The 16,790-nt window shown below is 39.6% G+C and overlaps 1 protein-coding gene and 1 long non-coding RNA gene across 2 annotated transcripts in view; one reads left to right on the plus strand and one right to left on the minus strand.

Annotated features, from left to right (window-relative positions):
• Positions 1–16,243, plus strand: part of SMARCA1 (SNF2 related chromatin remodeling ATPase 1) — a 46,184-nt gene extending 29,941 nt beyond the window's left edge. The window contains exons 20-24 of the mRNA XM_081897343.1: positions 1,760–1,892; positions 4,777–4,895; positions 5,293–5,505; positions 13,907–14,017; positions 15,753–16,243. Coding sequence (XP_081753469.1) covers positions 1,760–1,892; positions 4,777–4,895; positions 5,293–5,505; positions 13,907–14,017; positions 15,753–15,824 — 648 coding nt within the window. The 3' untranslated portion in view covers positions 15,825–16,243. The remainder of the gene's footprint in view (positions 1–1,759; positions 1,893–4,776; positions 4,896–5,292; positions 5,506–13,906; positions 14,018–15,752) is intronic.
• On the minus strand, positions 6,921–13,900 carry LOC309362066. Its single transcript, XR_014164763.1, has 3 exons — positions 8,380–13,900; positions 7,366–8,049; positions 6,921–7,090 (listed from the first exon to the last, which is right to left on the minus strand). It is a non-coding gene; the product is annotated as an uncharacterized lncRNA (long non-coding RNA).
• Positions 16,244–16,790: the final 547 nt, after the last annotated feature.

Here is a 16,790-nt window from a genome sequence, read left to right on the forward strand (position 1 = left end):
TTTTCTTCTTACAATGATTGTTTTTAATCTTCCTTCGAATAGCATAGTTGTGTACGCTACAGTGGATAGGTTCTGGCACTCTCAAATGAGGCATTCTTTAGCTGTCCACTTCAGCTTTCAAAACTTAGATTTACTTTATGCATTTAACTTGTCTTGTTGACACTTACATAATTATTTTTGGGTACTCTGAAGATCATTTTTAGCTCACTTGACTTTTTAAATATTATAAGGAAGGAAGTGCAGGGTTTGCTCACATTCTCAGATACTTTTCTGCATGTAAGTAGTCACATTCTTGAGTGGTGTTCTTAAATGGTTATTTTAGTAATTGTCCTTTGAAAATTTAAATTGCCTTGTGTTGATTGAAGTGAATCTCTTGAAAGTACAATATCAACCATATCGCTCTTAGTTTCTGTGTAGGCAGTTTAAAAATCTTTAATACTAGTATTGCTCTCTGGAAGTAGAGCTATACCAAAGTACCTGGAGTTTTTCTTATTTCTCTGTAATACCTTTGATCAAGCCAAAGCCATATGACTCTATCGACTCCTTCGCTGTTTGAAAGCATTCTTCTTCTTTTTGTCACGTATTAAGGACAGGATATAAATAGAAGAGCTGCTGTTATAGGCTTCTGTTAATATTTGAAATACAAATATGCATTTCACTTCTTATTCACCCAAAAGCAAAACTAAATGTAGATATGATGCCTCTCATTGCCATTGGTTTTTTCCCCAGACATTCCTTGTTAAACTGTGGTGGATACAAACGTTCCCTTCCTCTAATGAAAGTAGATTTTATTTGATGGAAGAACTGCTTTTGTTGACCTATGAAGTTTTTTTTCCACCAGGGGAAGACTTCTGTTGGAGCAATGGAAGCTTTGGATCCAGTCTGTTGTATAGAACAGTTTGCTCTCCTGTATGCACAATGTCAGAAATAATTTACAATTGGTTTGTTACAACCATGTGAATTGAGTGTCCTGTCTGCAGTTAGTCCGACATTCATTATCTATGGAATCTAGGAGTAAAAATGATAAAGATGAAATTTGGAAGCTTTTTTTACTAGAAACTCCATGAAGTTCTTTTTTAAAAGTTGCCATTATTCTTGTAACTTATAAATCAACTTCTAGTGGGTTAAGAACCTGAGGGATTTTAAAATTCTGACTTAATATACAATGTTAGCTTTGGGGTATTTTGTTTTCTTTTGTTTTGCATCTGCTACAAGAAGTTCTTGCAATTGTATTGATAGAGGAGGTGTAGGGAAATGGGTGTTTTGGCTCCATTTTCTTTCTATCCAGGTGTTCATTTCATTCACCATTTGCTTTGTAAGTATTCAAAACAGAATGTTATTGCATTTAGTTCCAGGATGCCCAGGAGATTGCCAGTGACATCTGGACAAGTGCCCTCATACTCTTGCAATTTTATTTGTTACTTGTGCTTGCTCAAGTGTGATATAAGTGAAAATCCATTAAGATTTGAATTGAACTTTGTTTCTTCGAAGAAATGCCATTTACAAGCGTGAATAAAAAGCTTCTCTCCCTGATGCATGGGGAGCTGTGTGCAAAAATAACTCGCTCAACTTTTTATGACTGAGTAATAAACCTTGGATAATAGATGTTTATGGAAATCCTGCAAGATCATTAACCCCTGTAATTATTATGTGACATTGTACCGAAGCATTAACGAGCAAATCCAACTGTATCCTTCTAAGATGCAAGATCTAGCAAAACATTTCCTCCTTCACCTAATGGCAACTTCTTGCTTAACAGGGTTTTACAAACTGGAACAAAAGAGACTTCAACCAGTTTATTAAAGCTAATGAAAAATATGGACGAGATGATATAGATAATATTGCCCGTGAAGTGGAAGGAAAGTCACCTGAAGAAGTTATTGAATATTCAGGTTTGTCAAATATATCTTGGATAATTAAAAAAATATTTCCAAAATGGTTATATTTGTTGGGTTACCTTTGTAGTTCTACAAGGGTTGGCAGTTTTGAAGAATGTGTAGTGTAGAAAGAATGCATGGTCCCGCATGGAGAGATTTAAAATCTGCAGAGGGATTATGCTGAGAATGCTACTCTGTAACCCTTTAGCCATTACTATTCTGCACTGTTTTTTAGATCGTGACATGCTTCATTTGCCACCGCTGTGGATGGCAAAGCAGGGGCGGAGCGGCTGGATTTATTCTTCCCTTCTCTTGACAGCAATATAATGCTGATAATGATTTTGTTGAGTGATAGGAATTTGGAAGAACCCAAAATGCGGTTCTAATGTATGCAGACATAATTCTGTTTTGCAGCCTCAGCCGTACCTTTTCAAGGGTGAGGTGTGTTTTTAAATAGTTTCAGCCATTTATTGGATAACACTAGAAATTGCTCCTGCCTCCCTACAAACACGCACATAACACCACATGCTGACTGCCTGTTGTCCACTGAGGTACAGCACTGGGGGGAAAAAGAAAGGAAGCAAACTGCTCCAAGGTCACCCAGCGAGTCTCATGGCTGAGCAAGGATTTGAACTTGGATCTGTACATCTTTGGCTGCTCGGAGTGGATGACCCTTTAGGTCCCTTCCAGCTCTACAATTCTATGATTTTATGACATGATAGCCATCCTGTGCCAGAGCTTAGAGTATATTTGCATGCTCATGTTTAATGAAAAGTTGTAATCGGAGGCTTTGATTGAGAGTATAGAAGTTTAAGTGGGGGGGGGGGGACTACTAAGCAGTTTGCTTCTGTTTGTCTTCTGCTCAATTCCACACACCCCCGTCTACCAATTTCCTGTGAAACAACTCAGTTAACTCTATACAGTGAGGGGAAAAAGTATTTGATCCCCTGCTAAATTTGCCCGTTTGTCCTCTGATGAAGAAATGACCAGTCCATAATTTTAATGGTAGGTTTATTGTAGCTGTGAGAGACAGAATAACAACAGGAAGGCCCCCAGAAACCCAGAAGACAAAAGTCAGAGATTGATGTGCATTATAATGAGTGAATTAAGTATTTGATCCCTTTGCAAAAGATGACGTAGTACTTGGTGGCCAAACCCTTGTTGACAGTTACAGAGGTTAGACGTTTCTTGTGGGTGGCCACCAGCTTTGCACACATCTCAGGAGGTATTTTGTCCCACTCCTCTTTGCAGATCCTCTCCAAGTCAGTAAGATTTCGAGGCTGATGTGTAGCTACTTGAACCTTCAGCTCCCTCCACAGATTTTTGATGGGATTAAGGTCTGGAAACTGGCTAGGTCACTCCAGGGCCTTAATGTGCTTCTTCTTGAGTCATTCCTTTGTTGCCTTGGCTGTGTGTTTTGGGTCACTGTCATGCTGGAATACCCATCCTTGACCCATTTTCAGTGCCCTAGCTGAGGAAAGGAGGTGCTCACCCAAGATTTGACAATACATGGTCCTGCCCATCGTCCCTTCGATGCGGTGAAGGTGTCCTGTCCCCTTAGCAGAAAAAGACCCCCAAAGCATAATATGTCCCCCTCCATGTTTGACTGTGGGAATGGTGTTCTTGGGGTCGTGGGCAGCATTCCTCCTCCTCCAAACATGGCGAGTTGAGTTGATGCCAAAGAGCTCGATTTTGGTCTCATCTGACCACAACACTTTCACCTACTTCTCCTCTGGATCATTCAGACATGCACTGGCAAACTGCAGATGGGCCTGTACATGTGCTGCCTTGAGCAAGGGGACTTTGCGGGCTCTGCAAGATCTCAGTCCGTCACGGCGTAGTGTGTTACCACTGTTTTCATGGTGACTATGGTCCCAGCTGCCTTGAGATCTTTGACAAGCTCCCCCTGTGTAGTTCTGGGCTGCTTCATCACTGTTCTCATGATCATTGCAACTCCACGAGATGAGATCTTGCATGGAGCCCCAGACTGAGGGAGGTTGACAGTTATTTTGTGTTTCTTCCATTTGTGAATTATTGCACCAACTGTTGTCACCTTCTCACCAAGCTGCTTGTCAATAGTCTTGTAGCCCAGTCCAGCCTTGTGCAGGTCTACAAGCTTGTCCCTGACATCCTTGGACAGCTCTTTGGTCTTGGTCATGGTGGCTGCTTTGGAATCTGCTGGATTGATTGCTTCTGTCGACAGGTGTCTTGTACAGGTACTGTAATGAACTGGGATTACAGGTAAGACCTCTCCCTTCTAGCAGGTGCTTCTAATCTCAGCTGGTTACATACAGTGAAGATACCAAGTAGCCTGCCATCTGGCTGGTTGATAGGCGATCAAATACTTATTTCACTCATTATAATGCACATCAATCTCTGACTTTTGTCTTCTGGGTTTCTGGGGTTTTTCCTGTTGTTATTCTGTCTCTCACAGCTATAATAAACCTACCATTAAAATTATGGGCTGGTCATTTCTTCATCAGAGGGCAAATGAGAAAATTTAGCAGGGGATCAAATACTTCCCCACCTCACTGTATGTAACATTGGTTGTTTTCAGTGGGCCTTTTCTGGAGCAAGTTCCTTCTTATAGGAGATTCAGATTACCGTATTTCATATATTTCCACAAAATCACATCAGAGATGCATTTGCTTTCTGTTGCAAATTTCTTAAGGGACTTAGAGCCTTTGTGGAAAAAAGACTTTCTGTATGAAGTCCAACTCACTACATTGTAAGATTTTTTTAAAAAATATTCTAAATATATATATGAAAATATACCTTGTTTAAACTGTGTTAGGCAATATTGGGAAAGAGTAAAAGCTTTAATTATATAAAAGTAGTTATTAATGTTATTTTATTACAAAGCATTTAAGGTGTTTTTTTGAATGCTTGAAATTTTCAGCTGTTTTTTGGGAACGTTGCAATGAACTCCAGGACATTGAGAGGATCATGGCTCAGATTGAACGAGGGGAGGCCAGAATACAGAGGCGAATTAGCATCAAAAAAGCCCTGGATGTCAAAGTAATTTTTCCACAAATTAATATTTCCTCTGATTAATTTTTTCCCTAAGAAACCAGCATATGGTTATGTTCCCCACTGATAAAGTATTCTCAGTCCCCTTCTAATTTTTCAGTACAAAGATTACACTAATTCAGTGGTGAGCAAAGTTATTCTTTTCTATGATAAGTAGTTTAACTTTATTAAGCCATATGGATTGAAATTCCCAGTATAAACACATTAGGATTGTTACACCAGCTGTAACAATTTTAGTCTTACAACTGGCTAAATAAAGTCTTGATTAGGGGCTGATTTAATGGCTGCTGACTTTAGTATAATCCCACTGCAGCTAAAATAGCATAAATGGCCATTGAATAATATTCATATGCACATTCCTAGTAAAAATCTTTTTTCCCTTTAGATTGCTAGATACAAAGCACCTTTTCATCAGCTGCGTATACAGTATGGAACAAACAAAGGCAAAAACTACACAGAAGAAGAAGATAGATTCTTGATATGCATGTTGCATAAAATGGGATTTGATAAAGAAAATGTGTATGAAGAACTAAGACAGTGTGTACGCAATGCACCCCAATTTAGATTTGACTGGTTTATCAAATCTAGGACAGCAATGGTAAGTAAATAGTGTTGATTTACATGAGCTTAGTTTTTGCATGTTTTTTTTTATTTCAAAGGGTTTAGGTCTTCCTGTGTTTCATTATGTTACACTGATTTATGTTTTGAATTTGTTAACTTTTATTAAAAAGCAATATAGAGATATTACATCAATCATTATGTCCTGGGGAACCTGAGCCCTTTCAGATGTTGATGGACTCCAACTCCAACCAGTCCCCCACAGCATGACCTAATGATCATGAGTGATGGGAGGTGTGGTCCAACAAAATCTAGAGGATACCAAGCTCCCCATCCCTGGTCTGTATGTATATTATACCACTCTACAAGAGCACCAGAATGAGTATGTATGAGAACGAGTGCATTTAAAACTCTAGTCTTAGAGTTCTTGCATGTCCCTAGCCCTGTCCAGTCAAGATGAGCCCTGTCCAGTCAAGATGCTGGCAAGTACCGGGGCAGCCAAAGTCTTATGGGGGTGTGTGGCTACGCAAATGGACAAGTAGGCGCACTACAGATTCAGCAGCAGTGGTAATGTGAAGGCAGCCAATATAAAACCAAGCCCACATGAACAGGAAGTACCACTTGGCTGCTTTCTCTTCTGGCACTACCATATCTGGAGAAGCTGCCATCTGGAAGTTTGTCCTGATCCTGATATTAGTCACAGATGCAGTGTCTGGTTTAAAGACCGATTTTGGTACAATTGTACATTCACTCATTAACAGTAAGTAAACAAAATTACTCTCATTTTCCAGGATCAGCTGATGCATAGAATAATTCTTCCCAGAAAAACTGACAAACCATAAAATAGGAAGATAGACCTTGAAGCCAATAGTTTTTTCTTCTATGTTTATAGCAAAACATGAAGTTGTTGTGGGATGGTAGGAGGGTATGCTCTAAAAAGCTAGTTAATAGACGTGCTGATTTAATATTGGTGTCTGATGCAGTTCCTTGGTTTGCTATTATAATTTGAGTACTTCCCAGAAGCATGCAGTGCTGCACAACTAACATCTGTTATATGTGGTTGATCCTGTAATGTTTTTGTTTTTTGAAGGAAGACTGTATGGTAGAGTTGTTTCGAGGATGACATATTTTTCACAGTGGCAATTTAGCAACGGTTCTCTTGATAATTAATTAAAGCCTTGAGGGAAAGATATGCCACTTTATTAAGAGCAGAATTTCTGTTTTTGAACCCAAGAGTCATTTCATTTAGCCTAAGCTGAGTTTTTTTGTCCACTTCTGTTATTGCATGGACAATTTCTCTTCTGTTCAGGAATTATTTTTAAATTATTATTATTATTACTAAAATAAATCTGTACTTCCCTCCCCCAATGATCTCAAGATGGTTTACAATATAAAATTACAAAAATACAGAACATAGTAACAAACACCCCCCCCCCAGTTTAAAAGGCCACTGTTTTTGCCTGGTGCTTTAAAGTTGGAGAAGCAGTGTGAAAATAATGGTTTCAATGCTGTTAAATTGGCTAAAGTCTTCCAAGAAGGGTTACCTTGAGGATGCTTCCCAAAAGGATCAAATATGTCCAAAGGGTTAGTAATTCCTGAACACCTATGATTGGCAGGCAGTATACCTTTTACCCCTGCCAACCTAGCAGTTCCTGCCAACCTAGCAGTTCGAAAGCACCTCCGGGTGCAAGTAGATAATTAGGGACCGCTTACTGGCGGGAAGGTAAATAGCGTTCTGTGTGCTGCGCTGGCTCGCCAGATGCAGCTTGTCACGCTGGCCACGTGACCCGGAAGTGTCTGCGGACAGCGCTGGCTCCCGGCCTCTAGAGTGAGATGAGTGCACAACCCTAGAGTCTGTCAAGACTGGCCTGTACGGGCAGGGGTACCTTTACCTTTATACCTTTTACCATGTACTGTGGACAAGTATTTCCTATGCATGGCGTTTTACATACCACTTCAGCTGGAGTTATCAGTCCTGGCTGTCGCTATTCTTCCACTTGAAATTCCAAGCCTGATCATGATGGGATGAAATTCTCATGGTCACAGCTCAAATCTTGTAGAATGGAAAAAAACAACAACATGCAGTAAAGGGCAACCAGAATGGTTAAGAGGCTGGAGCATGTTCCCAATAAGAAAAGATCACAACATTTGCAACTTTTGGGTTTTGCAGAAAGATAAGTAAGAGGTTAGGGAAGAGGTATACAAAATTATGCAGAATGTGGATAAATAATTTTTTTCTCCCCCTCATTGGGATCATTGATGAAACTGATTGGCTGGAGATTCAGGACAGGCAGATGGAATAACATGCTGCATAGTTAAAGCATGGATTTTGCTGCCACATGATGTGAAGCTGACCACTAGCTTAAATGGCTTTACAAGGGCAGTAAATAAATTAATGGAAGCTGTGATCACCAGTGGGTACTAGTCACAATGACTATATGCTGTGTGCAGAAGCTTATGCCCCTGAATAACAATTTCTGGGGAACAGCAGGAGAGGATTGTTAGTTTGCTTGTGGACATCCAAATTAGCTGCTGGGAATACTGGATGCTGGACTTGCATGACCATTTGCCTGATGCAAAAGGACTTACAGTGGTGCCCCGCAAGACGAATGCCTCGCAAGACGGAAAACTCGCTAGACGAAAGAGTTTTCTGTTTTGGAGGTGCTTCGCAAAATGAATTTCCTATGGGCTTGCTTCGCAAGACAAAAATGTCTTGCGAGTTCCTGCAGGTTTTTTTCCATTCCCCCCTTTTTCTAAGCCACTTATCCGCTAAGCTGATAAGCCGCTAAAAGCCGCTAAAAGCCGCTAATAGCGCTAATCCACTAAGCCGTCAATGGGCTTGCTTCGCGAGACGAGAAAACCGCTAGATGAAGAGACTCGCAGAATGGATTCTTTTCGTCTTGCGAGGCACCACTGTAGTTAAAAAAATTCTTTATTTTTAACCTGATTTACAGACTGTATTTCAGGGCATGGTTGTTCAGTCATGTGTTCCGGTCTCTGATAATGTTGGGTTTGTAGTTTTTTCAAAATGTTGTCTATCTCTTACTCATCTTGTCAGAAATGGCTTAATGTTCATACCTTGTTTATCCAACCAAAATATGTATTTGTTTGCTTATTACATTTATATCCCACTTTTCCTCCAGTGTGCTCAAGACAGCATATATTTCCTACTTTATATTTCCACAGCCACCCTGTCAGATAGGCTAGGATGATTTTATATGTGATTGGCCCAAGGCCATCTAGTAATATTCATGGCTGAGTAGGGAATGGAACTAGAGTCCACCCCCCCATCCCAGTCTGTCACACCTCAGTAGCCCATGATATCATATCACAGTGGAGGTTCTTCCTAGAATTTTCTTTTTGTAAAGGATTGCTAGGTAGAAATTTTATAATCTTTTAACAATTATTTCAAAATGCTTATACTTAAAAACCAAGACTTCTATGCATTTTACTTAGAAATTCATCATTACCTTCTGATGGCCACTAGATGTCTCCCTAGTTCTGCCTAAATACATTGATTTTTTCCATGTTTCCCCTCTATGTATTTATTTGAAAATTTCTCTTCAGAAAACTTCTCTAAAGAAACCAATATAAATTCTTTTTTGTTTCTTATTTTCATGCAAGCATATGGCTTACACAGTATGAGCTCATAAATTGCTTGATGGTTTCTATAAAATTCTAGTTTTTCTGCACCAGACTTTGTACTTCACATTTAGATGTTCTGCTCTCGTAACTGTCCTTCTTTGTGACTCTGAGAGGGGAATGGTAAGCGCACCGCTGAATCGCAGATCTGTTCTCTTTAAGGCCTTCATATGACTGTTCTCTGTATACTTCCTTTCCCATTGGTGCAGAATCATTGGGCTGTGATTTCTCCTTTGATGTTTTGGTGTTCTTTTGTCTTTCTGCTTCATTGGTGGTTTAGATTAGAGAGAGACAATGTGGTGGAACTCCAACTCCCATCAGCTCCAGTCAGCATGGCCAGTGGTCAGGGATGATGGGATTTGTAGTGCAACAACATCAGAAGGGAAACAGATTGGCTACCCTGGCTTTTGTCCATGGCAGTGGAGAACAGCACATCCTCCTTTGAGGTTTACTTGATACTTTCTGCATTTGCTGGAAGTTCCAATTTTTAATAAGTTAAATGATAATGTTTTTTTAGCCTTGTGCCTGTTATGATGCCTCCTCTTCTTACTCCATTGACTATCCAGGGTGCTGAGTGCCAGCACAATGGAGTTTATTTTCTGGTGGGGGAGGGGGTTCTAGTGTATCTAGGGATAGCTGTAATTGCTTCATTAGTAAGATGTGGGTAGGAGAAGTACAACATTGTTTAAAGCCTAGGATACAAGGAAATACTGTGTGGTGAGAACAAGAGGTCTGTAACATTCACTGACTGTATGCTTTGGGGGTCAATAAGATATGGATGGGGGGGGAGGGAACACCATAGACAGAAATGCAAAAAATTGCTACTAGAGCTTTAGCAAAGCCAGACATGCTTACTTGCTGAGCAGGAGGGATATTATTTCCATAGGTTTAATTCACACAAGGAGGACCAAAAGAAGTAGTGCTGTATTTACTTTTTAACAGTTAGGAATTTTAAAATTTCCTGAATTGAGAGTGCTTTCAGAAACGGAGACTGCGGTTGGCACTGGAATGAAATATCTGTCCTTAAGCCCTGCACTTCAGCACATGTGGGAGTTGGTGTCCTATTCGGTGCTCCTCATAAATTCCTTTCCGGAGGCAGAGCGTTAGGCTTTCTGGAAGCACCAGCAGATATTATTGATGATTTTGTTACATGTATTGCTGTGGTGGTATCAGTGACGTTGGTAATCTTCAGTAAATCATGAATTCTCCCTGGCCATACATAATGTATCCATTGTCACAAACACTGTGTATGTTGGTATACCAGTAAGGAAGAGAAAGAGCACCTGAAAACCATGACATTTTAAAGAAATTGTGGTGTCTGTGTTTACTCTCACATTCCAACCTACACAGAATAAAATGATTTCATGCATGTTTCTGATGCATGTTCAGAATGCTTCTTTCATCATGCATGCACCCCCCCAAATCTAGTGCATGTTTCAGTCACACAGTCAGCTTAAAATTTAAGTATTCTAGAAAGTCTTATCAGCTCTCTGCTTTTGACAACTTTGAATGTAACAATTCTGACAATATACTGTTAAGCACATGGGAAGATCGAACAGCTGTAAGCCATTTATATTTCAGTTACAGAATTGGGGAGACCAAATTTCTTCTTCCTCTGGTTTTCCTGAGGAAGAACAAAGGTGCTCCTGTTCGTCCTTCCCATGTCGTCTTATGTCAAAATCAAACCCGCAGGTACAGATTTGTGGGAGGCAAAAAGAAACAGCTGTAAGTGATTTTTGTATCAATATTCTTGGCGTTCAGCGGGAGAAAAATCTAAAGGCAGTAAGTGCAGATAAGTTGCCTAGTCTCTTCCCCCCCATCCCTTTGTTGTTTTGAGGTGGTTGTGTTTTTTGGTCAATCTTGCTCTTTCACTTCTGATCCTTATGTAAGTCAATAGCAAATGATTACTATTCGTAATCTCCGTATCTTCACAGCTGTCCTGTGAGAAAAGCTAAGCCAAGATTCAGCAGCTTTTGCTAAAGTCTTTCCCACTGATAGGAGTTTCATAACCCTTTCTCTGCTGACCACTTTTCTGCTCTACATCACCATCCCTGTTGCTTTTCCTACATATATGACACACACCCTCGGTGCAAATTAGTGTTGTGGATTTATTGAGAGAGAGAAAAGAAAGATTCTGGGCTCTGAACTGCAGACATCACTTCAATTGAAGAACATTTGTAGTCCAGAGAAATCATAGAATCAGAAAAAGAGTCTTGCCATAAAGCATACTGCAGGAAGCATACTGCTAACTACATCCCCGTACAAACATATTGGATGGTTTTTTATCATAATCCTACTCAGAGTAGACTCATTGAAGTTAATGAGCATGACTCATTTCCTTTGGTATGCCCTGAGTAGGGTTTAGTTTACTACAACCCTTTATAACTATATCTTAAACAAAAGGTTTGTAATGTGAACTTCATGTGACATTTACAATATAAGCAATGTGTTTTCATTTCTCATGTATCCCAAATTTTAGTTGTATTTTAAAGAATACTGTCTTTTAATTTTTTTTTAATGGGATGTTGGTTTCACTGGAAAAAGTGCCCATGCCTCTAATTGATCCTGTTCTTCCTCTCACCGCCCCTTGACAGTTGGGATTGTTCTATGTGTGTGAAATATTCAACTGAAAATGAGTTTCTGGCTTAGAGCAGTGGGTAATTTTTGAGGCAATGTGAAGTGCTTGATATTCCAGAAAGTTTTATATTGTTACAGAGCAGCTCCTAATAGCAGGTCTTTCCTCCTAAGAAAAGACGTAAGAAGCCAGTGAATCCTGTAGCTTGTACATGCAGGACCCAGTTTCTGGTTTGCTTCAGTGCAAAGAAGATGCGGACGTGCAGCTTTTAAACTCAGAAGATGCCAAAAATAACTGAGAACAGCCTCTCTGTCCTCTGCCTGAAATAGAGGCTTTTAAGAAAACTCCTTTGTATGAGACAGCTGCATAGATACGGCGTGACTTTTATACCCGCAGCACTGGGGTCAGAGACTGAGCTGAAAATGACTGACTTCAAGGGTTCATTAGGTTACCTGCTTTTCCCTTTTTTCCTACAAATGACATTTCTTATAGAGGTTGAAGAGAAAAGCAGTTGAAAACTTTTCTGTGGGTTACAATGAGGAAAGTTAGAGCATGTGTTTTGCATGCCGTAGGTCTTGGGGTCAATCCTTGGCAGTCACTTTTTAAAAGGATCATGTAGCAGGCAGTGGAAAAGACCTCTGCTACAGAGACCTCATAGAACTCATGCCAGTCAAAGACAACAGTGGACCTAATGGGCCTAACATACGATAGGAAATTATATTCTTTGGTTGGTTGATGTTATTGGTGATAATCCCTTCTACATTGTAAGATCTTCACTTAACATATCTTAACCACCTGGAGCTTAGGGCGATGTTTCTCAAACTTTGGTCTCCAGCTGTTGTTGGACTACAGCTCCCATCATCCCTGACCGCTGCTCCTGCTAGTTAGGGATGATTCATTGCTCTCTGCATTGCTTGTTGGGCAAGGCCTGCTTGACGGATGGATTTTGGAGGCTAGGAATGCTCTCGTGGGAACTGATGGCCCTACAAAATGTTGTGACAGTTTCTCAGAGAGCCTAAGAGCTCTTTATGCGCCGGATAATGCAGGCAGACCCAGCGTGCTTGAATTTAACTTGCGCAATTTCAACCAGCCTGCCTTCTACTACACATGGTTGAGATCATGCAAGTTAAATGCACATATTGTGTGTTTGTACTGTACTTCAAAACAGGCTGAAAATTTTATTTATTTATTTAAATTTCTATGAACATTCTTCATCCCAAAACAATCCCAGAAGTAGTGAACAGCAGTTGTACTCTTAATTGTTTTTAAAATTTATTTCCTTATTACATGTATATGCCTTTGCTTCAAGGAGCTCTCTACCACCCCCATTGTTTTCCTTGCAGTGGCTCTGTGAGGTAGGTTAGGTTGAGAGAGAGTGACTGGACCATGGCCACTCAGTGAACTTAATGACTGATTATTTGAATCTGGGTATCTAAATTTAATAACTATACCACAGTGGCGGTGGAATCAGCCCATTTTTTAAAACATAATCTCAATTTATTTTAGCAGTATCTTGAAATTGGATATAAATGAAGTGTTGCAGGATGATTTGAAGTGCTCTTTCAGAAGGTTTCTGAATTATTTTATATTAATTATTTTAAGAGATACTGTGTTTTATATGGAACTGAGTGAAAAGGTAAAAAGGCTGCCATAAAATGAATGATAACGGAATTTTCTTTCTGTGTGTGTTTGCATGCATGCACTTTTTGAAAACATTTTGCATGCCATAGAGCACATTTTCATGTGCATTTAGGTGTTAGTCATGCTTTTATTGCAGTTTGTTTTAGATGAGCCAGCTCGGCAAGTCTAAAGTGCAAAGCTCTAGAAGAGTCTTGCTGAAATCAGTAGCTGTGGCAATTTGTATTGTCTCTTTGTAAGTTGTAAAGTCCTTATAATACTTCTCATTCTGTAGAATCTCAGAATCTGTAGAATCTCATAGGACACAATTAGAGAAAAAGTCAACATCCCATTGAATTTTATCATTAAATACCCATTGATTTTAATTACTCTGTACTGCACCCTAAAGCTACAATCAACAATATGTTTTGCTAACATGAAACACATTTTAAAAGGACTTTGTGGGTGTCATTTTAGAATTTTGACAGGTATGAGTGATCTGCACCTTCTCCTCTGAATGTCTTGCTTGCTTAATGTTTCTGTATGTTTGGCTAGGTTGTCACAGAATTTGATATATATACACATATATATTAATCTTATTTCTCAGGAACTCCAGAGACGCTGCAATACACTCATATCACTCATTGAAAAAGAAAATATGGAAATTGAGGAAAAGGAAAGAGCTGAAAAGAAAAAGCGGGGAACAAAAGCTCCAGCGGTAATCAATAATCAGACCCCTTCCAAACATTTAAAATACTTATGTTGCACTTTTCCAACATGTTTTCAAAGTAGCTTATAATGCAGAGAAGAATAACATAAAACAATACTTAAAAAATAAATAGGATTTTAAAAACATAAATAACCAGCAGATGAGTGAGAAAAGTCACTTTAGGAAGTCCAAAGGATGAGTAGAAATGTTTTACAGTCCTTCTGGAATGAAAACAAGGTGGAATAATTCCTCACTTCCAGGGTCCCTGATTTTAGTGGCAGATGTTCACATTACACAGAATAGATGTTAGCTGAATTGGGCCTGGGAAACCTGTGGCCCTTAAGATGGCCATGATGGCTTGGGGTGACAGGAGTTGGAATTCACAAAAATATCTGGAGGGCCACAAGTTTCCCACCTTGGATGCAGGAAGAGACAGTCTCTAAAGTATGTGGGTCATAGGCTTTACAAGTTCAAGGTTCAGGCTTTGTAGATGAACTATAATAGTAACTTACTTTGAAAGTACTGTAGTTATTGAGGTAGAAACAAATCATAGCACAGCGTGCTTAGAGGTTTCCTTCTCCTTTTCCTTTGCCAGGAAGAGACCTGCTGTTATGACATCAGGCCACAGCTTGCTTTCAGAAAGGGAATAGATGAAGGTCATATTGGTGGCTTCTGTGTAAACTTGGTCCACTTGGTGGAAACCTTCATGGTTTCTGGGAAAACCAACTGCTGACTACTGCTATGGAGTGTTTTATGGGGGGAGGAAAGCTCTGTGCATGTGCCACTTTCCTATCTCACTTCTTTTGCTCCAGTTCCCCTCCTCTGTTCCACTTGGTGACAATAAGGCAAGTGGGAGGTTGGGGGAGGCCTTCCTGGTGATTTTTAAGCTTGCTGCAGTTGTAGACCATTGAGCCCAATGTACCTGTCAGGGTGGGAAAGTTCAGAAGAGATAGAACTGTGCTTTTGTATCCCCTCCTTCCCACATTCCTGGCACTTCTGACCTGCTACAGCATGACAAAACAAAAATGCTAGAGTCAGAAATGGGAGTACTGATGAAGGCTTATCCTCAGTTCTCTAACACACTGGTTTCCATAAGGGTAGATAATAGGAAAGTAGAAGGACAGGGGCAACCCCCTGTGTCATCCTTTACATTTACCTTTCCTAGCACAGGTGGTTTAATGTGACTTTCCTTAGCGCTTCTTAGACCACTGATACCTAGAAACTGAATTCTTGAGGAATCTTTCATTGCCCAGTCAATGGCAAATGCTATTTAACAAGCATAACCACATATGACATAGCAGCAGCATCTGTAACAATAAAACAGAATAGTGTATGTTTTTGAGCAGCTAGCATGGTCAGTATTCTTGCTGATTTGAGTTGCAGTTCAACAAATCTGGAACGCACCAAGTTAGCTACTCCTTGCCTTATCAGTCTTATCCTTAACCTTTGTAGAACATCTACTCTTACTGGTTTTTGGGAATAGCTGTGCTATACTCAAATTGGGTACCTTGCAAACTTAAGTCTTAAAACTGAAGTTAGGACTCTTTAAAACTGAATCTTCTTTCAATGCCTCTGTTAGATTGCTTTTGAACTTATATGGATGAAATCCAGAGAAATGTAGGATCTGTTGGCAACTTCATGGTCTATTGGATTTCATTACCTTTATTTTAATTCAGCATCAAACATTGTTAAGATGGACAAAAATGTGACGACTTATCTCCCTTCTCACCTTTTTTTTTTCCAGTCACAAAAAAGAAAAGCAGACTCTGCCATAGAAAGCTCTGGAAAAAAGGATGCCAAGAAAGTGAAGACGTAAAATTGGGAAAGGAAGCTCAGTTTAAAACTGCCATTTCCCCCCTTCTCTGTCTTCCAGTGTTATTGACACTGTCTGTGTATTCTTTATACCCATTCCCCCCCCCAAAATCTTCCCGCCGGTTTCAATTTTTGCAAACCTGTATATTTTACAATGCTTTACCTAATGTGTAGTTTTTTATTTTATGCATTCCAGTATTTTTGTGCACTTGTATTTTACGCTTTTTCTGCATTTCTTGAGCAAAATTTTACTCAGTCCTTGTTCTTCTGAAGTTTGTGCTGGGGCTTTTAGCTTTCATATGTTTTATATGCTTTGACAAAAAAAAAATAACTTGATTATTCTGTTGTTGTATTATTGTTGTTTCCTACTTTATATGATCGTGGAAAACCAAAATGAATTAAAATGACCAGAGGAGAAATATACTTTTAATTTGTTTTGTTTTTTCTCTCTCTTCAGCCCACTCCATCTTGTAGTCTGCCCCCCCCCCTTCTATACAGTGGCTTGGATAACATTTACTGCTAGGGTAATTGACTATAAGAGGATGTATCTTTTTGTATGTGTGAACATGGTCCCGTTTGGGCTTTTTATCTATCAGTTCCTGGGTATCTCTTAGGCAGAAGCAGAAGTAGGTGGTAAACAGGCTGTACAAACCAGAAACTAAAGGTTGTGCAAAAAGCATGTTTTTTGTTTTTATAAACACCTCTCCATATTAAAAGCTCCCTGCAGATAGACAACTTAACATGAAGAGAATGGGCTGGATTAGACACCTTCTCTCTCAGCCGCAGGCATTTTATTTACCTCCCCCAAACCCCCTCCCACAACAACTCATATCTATCAGCAACAGTTCATAGTCCACAAAGCAAATAATTCACACAACTGTTGGAAAACAATATTTAAATGTTCCCAGTAGCAAAATCAGGCTTAGCTTTTTGATGTTTGCAACACAAAAGCCAGCCCAACATTTATTAT

This window comes from Podarcis melisellensis (assembly GCF_964234715.1).
Source record: "Podarcis melisellensis genome assembly, chromosome: Z".
NCBI lineage: Eukaryota > Metazoa > Chordata > Lepidosauria > Squamata > Lacertidae > Podarcis > Podarcis melisellensis.